Source organism: Somniosus microcephalus, chromosome 28 (assembly GCF_052327205.1).
Source record: "Somniosus microcephalus isolate GS21.2 chromosome 28, FLI_Smic_1.0, whole genome shotgun sequence".
Taxonomy (NCBI): Eukaryota; Metazoa; Chordata; class Chondrichthyes; order Squaliformes; family Somniosidae; genus Somniosus; species Somniosus microcephalus.
The window spans coordinates 40,515,120-40,526,780 of NC_141014.1; the positions used below are offsets into that span (position 1 = coordinate 40,515,120).

The following is an 11,661-nucleotide window of genomic DNA, read 5'->3' on the forward strand; positions in this document are numbered from 1 at the left end:
TCTACCTCTAACCAACTTTTGGTTATGTCTCAATCATCTTCAGCTCATCATTTTTTTTTTCCCCCCCCGTTACTCCCGTGATGTTATCTGACATTCCACTATGTTGAAGGCACTCCCTCAAAAATCAATGGATGAGTCAGTTGTGAGTGAGCTGATGGGTGGAGGCCAATGTGCTCATCACATTGCAAGGCAAACAAGGTGGATAGATACAACTTTGAATTAATTTAAAGAATTTTAAATCAGCGGACAGCTCTCAATTGGCCTGCGGAGTTTCCTGCATTTTCTATTGTGCATTTTTTTGTATTTGACTGCGTAAGAATTAACATGGCATTTGCGAGGCCAATGCTGCTTTTGTCGTTAACTCGCACCAAGTCCTGTTCACCCATCACTCGCTGGCCTACATCGGCACCCGGTCCAGCAATGCCTCAAATTTTAAAATTCTCATCCTTATATTCAAATCCCTCCTCCCCAGTACCAACCTCCCCCAAGCTCTCCAACCCTCAAATCTCCCCACACTTCCAATTCTGGCCTCTTGCGCATCCCACGCCCCCACCATTGGCGGCCGTGCCTTCAGCTGCCTCCGCCCCAAGCTCTGGAATTCCCTCCAAGTGGCTCATTAAAACCTACTTCACTGGCAAAGCTTTTGTACACTGCCAATAACTCAGTTGCTTTGTGTCAATTCCTGTGCTAAGATTTAAGCCAATAAGCTGAATACAGGCATCTATACATCAAAAGACAAGAATCCTTAAGTGATGAACTACAAATCTGATGAGGGGAAAGCCACAAAGCACCAATACCAAGCCCCACTTTGCTGCAAAATCAGATGGCAAGAGGGGTAGACCCAAAAGACTATTGAAAGATACCCAACAGGAATGGGGTACACCTTCACTCAGGGAACCGATTGCTAGAGAAATGCAGGAAACTGTAGCAGTCTTTTGGCCCATCTTGTCCGCGCCAGCCGACAAAGCTCTCCAGCCTAATCCCACTTTCCAGCTCTTGGTCCGTAGTCCTGTAGGTCAGTCATAATGGCACAGGAGGCCATTTGTCCCAGTCTGTGCTGGCACTCAAGAGCAATCCAGTCAGGCCCATTCCCCTGCTCTATCCCTGCAAGTTTATTTCCCTTAAGTGCCTATCCAGTCTCGCCTTGAAAACATTTGAGTGTCTCCGCTTCCACCACTTCCGTCAGCAGCGTGGTCCAGGTCCCCCTCCCCGCACCCCCCCCATCCCCAGAACCATTCTGGTAAATCTCCTCTGCACCCTCTCAAGGGCCTTCACATCCTTCCTAAGGCATGACAACCAGAACTGGACGCAATACTCCAGTTGTGGCCTAACCAGCACTTTATAAAGATTCAGCATAACTTCTCTACTTTTGTAGTCAATACCTCATGAAACCCAAGATCCCACATTCTTTGCTAACCACTCTATGTCCTGCCACCTTCAGGGACCTATGCACATTAACTCCCAGGTTACAGCACTTCTGTGACGAGGGTTTCTGCCTCTACCACCCTTTCAGGCAGTGAGTTCCAGACCTCACCACCCTCTGGTGAAAAAATCTCAACTCCCCTCTAAACCTTCTACCAATTACTTTTAAGTCTATGCACCCTTGTTATTGACCTCTGCCAAAGGAAATAGGTCCTTCCTATCCCATCCACTCTAGGTCCCTCATCATTTATACACCTCAATAAGGTCTCCCCGCAGCCTCCTCTGCTCCAAAGAAAACAACCCCAGCCTATCCAATCTTTCCTCAGCTAAAATTGCCAAGCCCAGGCAACATCCTCGTAAATCTCCTCTGTACCCTCTCTAGTGCAATCACATCTTTCTGGTAATGTGGTTTATTATAAATATAAACTTGAAGTGCAAGCACAGTTCAGTCACATGAACTGCTGAACACAAGTGGACTAAAAATGCTAATAAAAGCCAGCAATATGTATTTTTTTTTAAAAGCATTTATTGAAGAGTTTCAAACACTGCAGGAACAGTGTCACAAGTGATGGAATTGGTCTGTGGTTTACGCAGCCTCTTCCTTGGCAATTCGATCCTTCTTCAGTGGTCCCTGCGAGCAAAACCAGATACAAGAGTCAGATAAAAGGGCAAAGCACAAGAACTGGTCAGAACAAAGTCAGGCAATCCACTGAGAACAGATTGAGGCAATGCGTTCATGGCAATTCAGTGAATTCTTGTACCCTCCATCTCACATGGTCACGATTTACAGAACGGCAAGGATTCATTGCCAAAACCAAAACAGTCACGTTTGTCAGTCAGTCACTCACCATAAACGCCTTCTTCTCCTCGATGGTCTGGAAGCGACCGTGACCAAACTTGGAAGAGGTGTCGATGAACTTCAGGTCGATCTTCTCCATGGCACGACGGCTGGTCTGCACCAAAAGGGACTGCAGGGTTGAAGAGAACAATTCAGTGTGCTGTACCACAAGAGGGAACTGCCACAGCCAACTCTCATCCTGTCAACACATTCTCACCAACTTTAAACTGGACTGACACTTACACCCAGCTCTCCAGGCTCAGGGAAGTGCAGGGAGTTTCCTTTGGGGCACTATGTTTTTTAGCTCCATTTTTCAGGCCAGGCAGTGGGGCACCTAGTCAAAGAGCGACAGGGTATCACAGTAGACCGTCTAGCCCATCCATTTAGAACCTGAACTCAAGGGTAGCTACCCCATTCTTTTCCCCCACCCCACCAAGGGGGCAGAGTAAGTGCACTTCACAAAGACTGACAATATACAATTTTAAGTGTAAAGTTAAGTGGTCACCTTGCGCAGAGTGAGCACACGCTTCTTGGTACCAATAACGCAGCCCTTCACCATCAGGAAGTCATTGGTCACTTCACCATAGTGAGGAAATCCTCCCTGTTGAGACAATAAACCAGTCAGTGCACAAAGCCCAGAGCCACACAGGATAGAATGCCTTGGGTAGTTGGTTAAAAACTCACCAGGGGGTTGATGCTCTTGTCTGTCAGGTCATACTCTGTAGCAGCATTGTTCTTCACTAACTTGCCATCCTTGGTTTGGTAGCCTGCACCAATCCTGTAGATCTGCGAGGAGAATTCCCAGTGTTAGTACACATCCCTGGAGGGATCCTGGTAGGACAGCAGTGCCTTTAGAGATGCTAGCCAGCAAGGTGCTGAAGACATCTAGTCAGGCAAGGCATTCCTTTACAGCTAGCCACACTAATTAATCTGATGTACAGGATTATAGGAGTGCCATCATCTGCACAAATGGATGCCTGGCACACTAACAGTTTTGTTCCTGCTGATGCCAGCAGGCCTGGGTGTTTCCAGTGGCTGTGGTGCAGTGGATGTTACAGGAATGGTGCAGTGAATGTTACAAGACTAGTAATGAGGCCTTACATTTAAATCTCACCGTGGGCAGTTTCAGAATGCAAATTCAGTTGAAAGAAATCTAGACACAAAAGCTGGCATCAGTGACCATGAAGCTGTTGGACAGTCATAAAAACCCAACTGGTTCACTAATGTCCTTTAGGGAAGGAAAGCAGCTGTCCTTTTCCAGTCAGCCTGAGAGACTCCAGGCCCACAATGCCCAAGTGGCCCAGCAAGCCACTCAGTTCAGGGCAACTAGGGATGAAGGCCAGTGACACCCACATCCCAAGAATTAATAAAGGTCCCTCTCGGCCTCCTCCACTTCTGCCATTTCAAATCACACGCTTAAAAGAACTTACCTTCTTGTTGACCTCCGTGCGGTGGTGGTAACCCTTCTGACCTGCACGGGCGACAGAGAAAGCTACTCGAGCAGGATGCCAGGCTCCAATACAGGCAACCTTACGCAGACCCTTATGCGTCTTCCTTGGCAGCTTCTTTGTGTGCCAACGGCTTGTGACTCCTTGGGGCGAGAAGGGACAACTGTGAGCAACAAACCAGGAAACTAAATATAATTCTTCACTAATCCATCACTAGAGATCTCAGAAGGAAGGCAGCATGGAATGGCTCCTCATCAGAATCAGGTGCTGTTACCAACACATATCCCATGTTATCATCACAGAATGCTCCACAGAAGAGTCAAATAGGGACAGTCACCAAAAGCCCCATCTATATTGTGCAAATATTAGACACAAGGTTATATATAATTTAAGACCCACAGTTACAAGTAATCAAGGCCCCTTAAACAGCTGAATGTGTTCCATACCCTTGAAGCCATGGCCCTTAGTCACACCAATGACATCAATCATCTCATCCTGACCAAACACCACGCTGACCGCAACCTGCTGCTCCAGTTTCTCTCGTGCCCAGTCAACTTTCTCCGCGATTGTCCCGCCATTCAACTGGATCTCCATGATGTGGGATTTCTTCTGACGCAAGGGGAGCAGACGCATCTGCAGAGGAAAAATCATTCGAATTCAGCACAGATACAACTCACCAAAAAGGTAAGACTCCCATCCTCGTTTTCCAATCTCTCCATGGGCCCAGCCCTCACCTCCTCCAGCCTCATCTCTGCACTTCTCCAATTCCAGCCCGTTGACCATCCCCTATTCTGATCACTGCACCACTGGCAGCCGTGCCTTCAGCTGTCTAGGCCCCAAGTTCTTTAATTCCCTCCTAAACCTCTCCACATTTAAGGTGCTCCTTAAAATCAACTCCACTTATCCAAATATCTACATGTGGCAGTCTCAAATTTTGTTGGATAACACTGAAGCACCCTGGGGTGTTTTTACATTAAAGGGGCAATATAAGTGAAAGTACTTTAATTTCTCCAAGCAAAACCAGACCAGATTTCAAACCAAGGAGCTGAAGTACAGATTTAATCCTGAGAATTTGAAACAGAAGAAACTATTGCAATATTCACCAGTCATGGCAAGGATTCATAGGAGAACCTCCAGATCCACCCAGCCACAAGTGAGTGCAATGTGAGGCAAAAACAGGAGCATTGTCTCAACCACCCACAGCTCAATATTGGAATAAATCCTCCTGTTAATCAGGAATGATGACGTAGCCTGTGCCAGCCTACAGCAGGATCTGGACAACATCCTGCCTTGGGCCAACCAGGACAGGTAAACACTTGCACCAAATGCCCAGCAATGGTCATCACCTCCCTCCATGTACCTTCAATGGCACCTCAACCAAGTACAGGGAAAGGGGGGGGGGGGGGGTGCAGCATGGACCAATAGCAGGGCAGTGGCTGGACTCGAGTGACTCACCTCCCCTCACCCTGTACAAAAGTTCAAGTCTGCCATTCATCTAGGTGGGTCTAGCCACAATATGCAGCCTTGGAAGACACAAGGTCACACTCCTGGTAGACTTGGATTCTCTTGAAAAGCTCAATACGTATTGGCCTTACTACCAAGAGTTTTGTGAAACATCTTGGGTGCAAGTGCATCAAAAGTAATTACATGGACTATAGAAGGTTGGCAAGCTAGACCTCCGTGCAACTCCTGAAATGACTGGTCCTGGTGCCTACCTGCGTGTGAGCGATGATGCGGATAACCTGGCAGTACTTCTTCATGCTGCCCATGTCCTTCTCCAGCTGCTTCTTGCCATCTTCGTCCTGCCATTTCTTGCAGTACTTGGTGAAAGCCTTCTTCTTGGACTTGTACCTTTATAACGAGACGAGAGACCATTGGCGCGACCCTTCATCACACACTGTGCGAGCGGAAGGAATCAGCACCACCAAGCAGGGGTGGCTCATTGTTGGGATCCAAGGATATTTTCCTCCAACAAGCGGAGCCGGAGCTCATCGGCCTGTGTTTCCACAAGCGAGCGGAGCCGCTGATAATCGAATCCAGATTAACACCATTCTGCAAAGCTCAAAATTATTGCTACAAAACAGATTCTGGAATTGTGTGGCATATTTACCAGTTCTTGTAGAAGCGTCGCTTGCATTCATCGCTGATGTGCTCAGCAAAGATGGTCTTGAAAGTACGGAGACCTCGGGGAGTCTCAACATAGCCAATGAGACCAACGATGACCAGTGGAGGAGTTTCAATCACAGTCACTGCCTCTACCACCTCCTTCTTGTTCACCTCTGCAAGAGATCAGATATTAAATTTACAATTGAGGATTTTAATGCAACTATACAATCAGCCTGGCTAGCGTAACAAGTTACTGGAATTGGCAACGATTTAGCTGACAGACTAAGCAGCAACCTTTGTCATGAACATGCACCAAGCCTATCTTCACTGACAAGCTTCTCCACACCTACTGCCATGCTCTGGTGTAGGGACAAAAAAAGAGAAATTGTAGACTCAAACCAGCTTGCTACCATCCTGGGGCTGGGGACATCTTTGCAGTTACAAAGGACAAATTCTAGTCTAATCTTTATTGCACTACAGTCAGCAAACTCGACATTCAGCATAAACCACCAGTGGTGATGTTTATGACCGCCCGTCGAAGAGTATCATCATGTGTAGTTTCTCGAGCAATTAACAGATTGAAACATTTATATAGATTATAAAACTGCACTTCACATGCTTCGCCCCAAATGGAGCGCCGCTGTCATTAAGTGGAAGCTCACATCTAACCACGAGCCTGTGCAGCCCCCCACGATTTAATTAAATGGCAGGACTGGCCCGAGGGTGGGTCAATGGTCTACACTTGTTCCTCTGGGTATACTCTGGGATTTTTTTTGGGGGGGGGGGGGGGGGGAAAGAGAGAGAGAGCTGGCTGTGAATTTAATGGGGCTGTAACTTCAGACCAGCCAATGAAACAAATTTTTAGCCACCCCTCAACCATGCTACTAGCCACATGCTTAGGATGGTGTAGTCACAGACCCCAACACCACAAATACAGCTGTAGGGTAGATAGGCTCTGCTTCACTGCCAGCAGAGGCCCTGAAATGCTGTGCCTGTGGTAGAAACTGAACATTTTAAACACCCCTTCATGATATGACTTGCACCAGTCAGGGGACACTTTTGTTGGGACTTCCCATCCAAGTCATAGCTTCAGTTATTTGCAATCCAAGCACTGCACAGGCCTATTTGCAAAATTCACCCAATTAGTCCCTGCCAAACACTCTGCCACCATTTGCAGGTACAAGGCACCAGCGCCTAAACTACCCTTCGAACAGGCATCTCCGGTTACGAGAACCAGCCCCTGCCCACTGTCAGACACAGCCCACAACAGCATGAAGAGGACGGAGTGTTTACCCCACAAACTAACTCAGTGGAACCACTGCTTGCACAGGTCTGGGGTGCAATGATCATTCAGAAAATTGAGGGCCCTTAGACAGTTTCCCCCTAAGAGTAGCATCCCTCCCTAGCAAATCAAACATTACTCACTTGAACCAGGTCTGTCCACCTCCCGGACAATGTGGGTCATGCCAGCCTTATACCCCAGGAAGGCCGTCAGATGGATGGGTTTGTTGGGATCATCCTTGGGGAAGCTCTTCACTTTCCCCCTGTGCCTGCTGCTCCTCTTCCGGGGCAGGAAGCCTAGGGAACCATGCCTGGGGGCAGAGAACTTGCGGTGGGACTGTTGAGGGGGAAGAGAAAATTCAGACGATAGCAAAATGTTTCGGATTTCCAGCATCCGCAGTAACAGAAAATGCTGGAAAAACTCAGTTTACTAAAGGACAGATTCAGTTCAAACTCGCATTGCATGTTGGAAACTAAAAGGGAAAGCCGCTACAAAATGCTAAAAAAAAAAGCTATTTTTAAGTGAAGTTAGCAACTTTGGAGCCAGAAAACTGCAGGCAGCAGTTTGCAATGACTTTTGTCACTCCTTCCACAATTTAATTTTTGCATTACTGAATTAACCTACAATTGCAAATGATATGCTTTGTGAGCAAACAGCCACCGAAATGCCGCCTTGCCAATCTATGCGTGGCCCTGGTGCCTCTCCCCCAGCCCCTCAGACTCTGGCCCGCTGATCTGGGTCATGCACAACCTCCCTGGGACTCCATTTTGGAACCACGGCTAAACAACCAAAAATGTGACTTAATCATTTGAACACTTTTATCCAAAGAGAACTCGAGAAATACGCGGATAAACTTCAAGATAGACTAACACAGCCGGGATATAATCAGACAGCGGAGGCCGAGCAAGCAGGATGTCTCGGATTTTACTCGGATTGCGGTCGCCGGGCAGCCGCCATTTTGTATTCGATAGGGAAAATACATGGGGGGGGGTTATACTTTTTAAATCACTTATCCCGACATCATCCTCAAAATATTCCGATCAATATAATAACTATATGAACAGTAAAACCGGTCTGCATAAGAAACTGGCTGCAGTGAGGTCCGATATGCTCGGATGGCTGGGATATAAATCAGATTAAAAACACAACTCACCATTTCTCAATCTGAGCTGAAAGAGGGCGCAACCGTCCCGCGTCTCGCCTTTTATACACGGCTGAGGACGTCACTTCCTGGAAACCAAAGTCCTTCCTTTAGTTTTTAATGAATCCCATAATCTAAACTAATCCTACAACATAAATTACACTTTTTAAATTTTCAAGTATTTCCCTCGCATTGAAAAAAATATTACTTTTCTGTTTCTTAATATTTACTCTCCAAGTCTATCTATTAAGCCCAACGTCACTTCCGTTGTCCTTCCTTGACATCCCATTGGCCAGAATCCCATATTTCATTGTCTAATTTTACAAAAGATCATTCTTTAACATTCTTTTAGCTATAAAGATTAAACTTTTATGCAAGGCTGAACAGGCTGGGGCTCTTTTCTCTAGAAAGGAGAAGATTGAGGGCTGACCTGATAAGAGATTTATAAGATTATGAAGGTTTTCGATAGGGTAGACATAGAGAAGACATTTCCACTTGTGGGGGTAGACCAGAACCAGGGGCCATCAATATAAGATAGTCACTGATAAATCCAATAGGGAATTCAGGAGAAACTTCTTTACTCATGAGAATGTGGCAATCGCTACCACAGGGAGTAGTTGAGGCAAATAGATTTAGAAGAATGGTTCCAGGTATGAGGGACTTCAGTTAGGTGGATAGACTGGAGAAGCTGGGGTTGTTCTCCTTCGAGCAGAGAAGGGTTGAGAGAAGATTTGATAGAGGTGCTCAAAATCATGCAGGGTCTGGATAGAGAGAAACTGTTCCCATTGGCGGAAGGGTCGAGAACCAGAGGGCACAGATTGGCAGAAGAACCAAAGGTGACATGAGGAAAACCTGTTTATTCAGCGGTTGGTTATGATCTGAAATGCACTGCCTGAAAGGATGGTGGAGGCAGATTTAATCATGGCTTTCAAAAGGGAATTGGATAAGTACCTGAAGGAAAAAAAATTTCAGGGCAGGGGAGTGGGACAACCTGAAGTGCTCTTGCAAAAAGCCGGCACAGGCTCGACGGACCAAATGGGCTCCTTCTATGCTTCTAAGAATAGCATAGATGCAATTAAGGATGTTTCCCACTTGCGGGGGAGAACTAGGGGCCATCAATATAAGACAGTCATTAATAAATCTAATAGGCAATTCAGGAGAAACTTCTTTACCCAGAGAGTGGTGAGAATGTGGAACTTGCTACCACAGGGAGTGGTTGAGGCGAATAGTATAGATGCATTCAACAATTACAACAACAACAACTTGTAATTATATAGCGCCTTTAGTGTAGTAAACACGCAGTGTCCGCTGGCACACTTGAGGCCTTCCGAGACCAGTGGCCGCCGCGGGGACTGGAGTGCATCGTCACCCCGGGAAACCAAATTTTAGTTTAATTTGTTAAGTTTTAGTTAAAGTTTTATTAAGTTACAGTTAATTTACAGTTAATCGGTTCTAACAAAAAGAGGAATGTAGTAAAACATCCCAAGGCGCTGCACAGGAGTATTTTAAGACAAAAAATTTGACACCGATCCACATAAGGACAAATTAGGGCAGGTGACCAAAAGCTTGGTCAAAGAGGTAGGTTTTAAGGAGGGTCTTAATGGAGAAAAGAGAGGCGGAGAGGTGTAGGCAGGGAATTCCAGATCTTGGGACCCAGGCAACAGAAGGCACGGCCACCAATGGTTGAGCGATTATAATCAGGGATGCTCAAGAGGGCAGAATTAGAGAAGCGCAGATATATCGGGGGGTTGTGGAGCTGAAGGAGATTACAGAGATAGGGAGGGGCGAGGAGGCTATGGAGGGATTTAAAAACAAGGATAAGAATTTTGAAATCGAGGCGCTGCTTAACCAGGAGCCAATGTAGGTCAGCGAGCACAGGGGATGATGGGCGATCTCTGTAGGGTTAAAACTTAAAACTTAAGCAACTGAATAGAAGATCAGAGTCATAGCAGCTGAGCCTTGCACTGTAGTCCAACAGATTAGCTTAGTCTTGATGTCCAGAGAAGTCCAGGGACTTGAAAGCCGGCACTAAGCTCATGGTCTACAGAGCAGCAGTGATACCCGCCCTCCTGTATGCTTCAGAGACATGGACCATGTACAGCAGGCACCTCAAAGCACTGGAGAGGTACCACCAACGCTGCCTCCACAAGATCCTGCAAATCCATTGGCAGGATAGGCGCACCAACGTCAGTGTTCTTGCTCAGGCCAACATCCCCAGCATCGAAGCTTTGACCACGCTCAATCGGCTCCGATGGACGGGTCACATTGTCCGCATGCCCGATACGAGACTCCCATAACAAGCGCTCTACTCGGAGCTCCGACACAGCAACAGAGCCCCAGGTAGGCAGAGGAAACGCTTCAAAGACACCCTCAAAGCCTCCTTGAAAAAGTGCAACATCCCCACCAACACCTGGGAATCCCTGGCCCAACACCGCACAAAGTGGAGGAGAAGCATCTGGGAAGGCGCCGAACACCTCGAGTTTCTTCGCCGAGAGCAAGCGGAAGCCAAGCGCAAGGAGCGCACGTCAACCCAAGCACCCCACCCACCCGCCCCTTCAACCAAAATCTGCCCCACCTGTGACAGAGACTGTAAGTCCCGCATTGGACTCATCAGTCACCTGAGAACCCATTTTTAGTGTGGAAGCAAGTCATCCTCGGTTCCAAGGTGTAGAAAATACAGGGGGTGTTTTTGGTGTAATGGGGTTATTGTCTCTGGCCAGGCAGAAGTATCTGAGCTGCTCCAGAGCCCCATGCAGTTTTGAATCACTCCCCTTTTCTGGTTCTGACTGCCGGACTTATTTCAGTAGCGATGTAGACAAAAACGAGATTCGTGGTTGGGTGCAAAGAAGACCAGTATTTATTGAAAATAAGAATAAATTGAAAATAATGATGAATACAGCACTCTTTTACTTAATAGGGGAGGAGAAACGGACACATCGAGGGAAAATTGACTAAAATTACAATTTAACAACATCCCCCTTTAATTCCCACCCCTAATACCTACCTAGGTTGCCTTGTAAAGGGCCAGAAAGTTTTATGCTCACCAGTAAATGCCTGCTCCGTGCCCCTGCAGTCTGTCTTGGATTCTTCACCACCCCAAAGTAGAGATACCCCAGTAATTCAGAAGTAACTGCTGGTATTCCACTTCTTTGGGCGGGCTGTTGAGCTGTTCCCCTTGTAGGCAGGGCACGGAGGCGAGGCGGCAGAGAGAGAATGGCTTCCTGAGGGGCTATCTTTATACCCCATTGGGAGCCATTGTCTTCGCGCCCAAATCTGGATGTATCTGGGCTATACAAAAGGGACCGAACTGTCCCCATTGACTGTAATGGGTTTGAATGTGTTACCCATTCATTTTAACTGGTTTGCGACCAGTTTGAAATGTCTCACTGAATCCTTAAGTGTTCAGTCAACAGCACTCAAGTGG

General features: G+C 47.0%; 1 protein-coding gene and 1 non-coding gene across 2 annotated transcripts; both read right to left on the reverse strand.

The window, feature by feature from the left end:
- Nucleotides 1-1,911: 1,911 nt before the first annotated feature.
- rpl3 (ribosomal protein L3) lies at nt 1,912-8,331 on the reverse strand. Its single transcript, XM_085968993.1, has 10 exons — nt 8,250-8,331; nt 7,240-7,432; nt 5,819-5,987; nt 5,424-5,559; nt 4,155-4,341; nt 3,691-3,851; nt 2,945-3,046; nt 2,766-2,861; nt 2,271-2,390; nt 1,912-2,053 (listed from the first exon to the last, which is right to left on the reverse strand). Exons 1-10 carry the CDS (start codon nt 8,250-8,252, stop codon nt 2,009-2,011), a joined length of 1,212 nt encoding a protein of 403 aa, XP_085825119.1. The 5' UTR covers nt 8,253-8,331; the 3' UTR covers nt 1,912-2,008.
- Nucleotides 3,924-4,016, reverse strand: LOC147099640 (small nucleolar RNA U83B). The gene has a single exon (XR_015074138.1). It is a non-coding gene; the product is annotated as a small nucleolar RNA U83B (small nucleolar RNA).
- Nucleotides 8,332-11,661: the final 3,330 nt, after the last annotated feature.

Coding starts and splice junctions, on each gene's coding strand:
- rpl3 (XM_085968993.1), bottom strand. Junction 2,862..2,944: donor ACAAGAGCATCAACCCCCTG/GTGAGTTTTTAA, acceptor TTGTCTCAACAG/GGAGGATTTCCTCACTATGG. Junction 2,391..2,765: donor GTGTGCTCACTCTGCGCAAG/GTGACCACTTAA, acceptor TCAACCCTGCAG/TCCCTTTTGGTGCAGACCAG.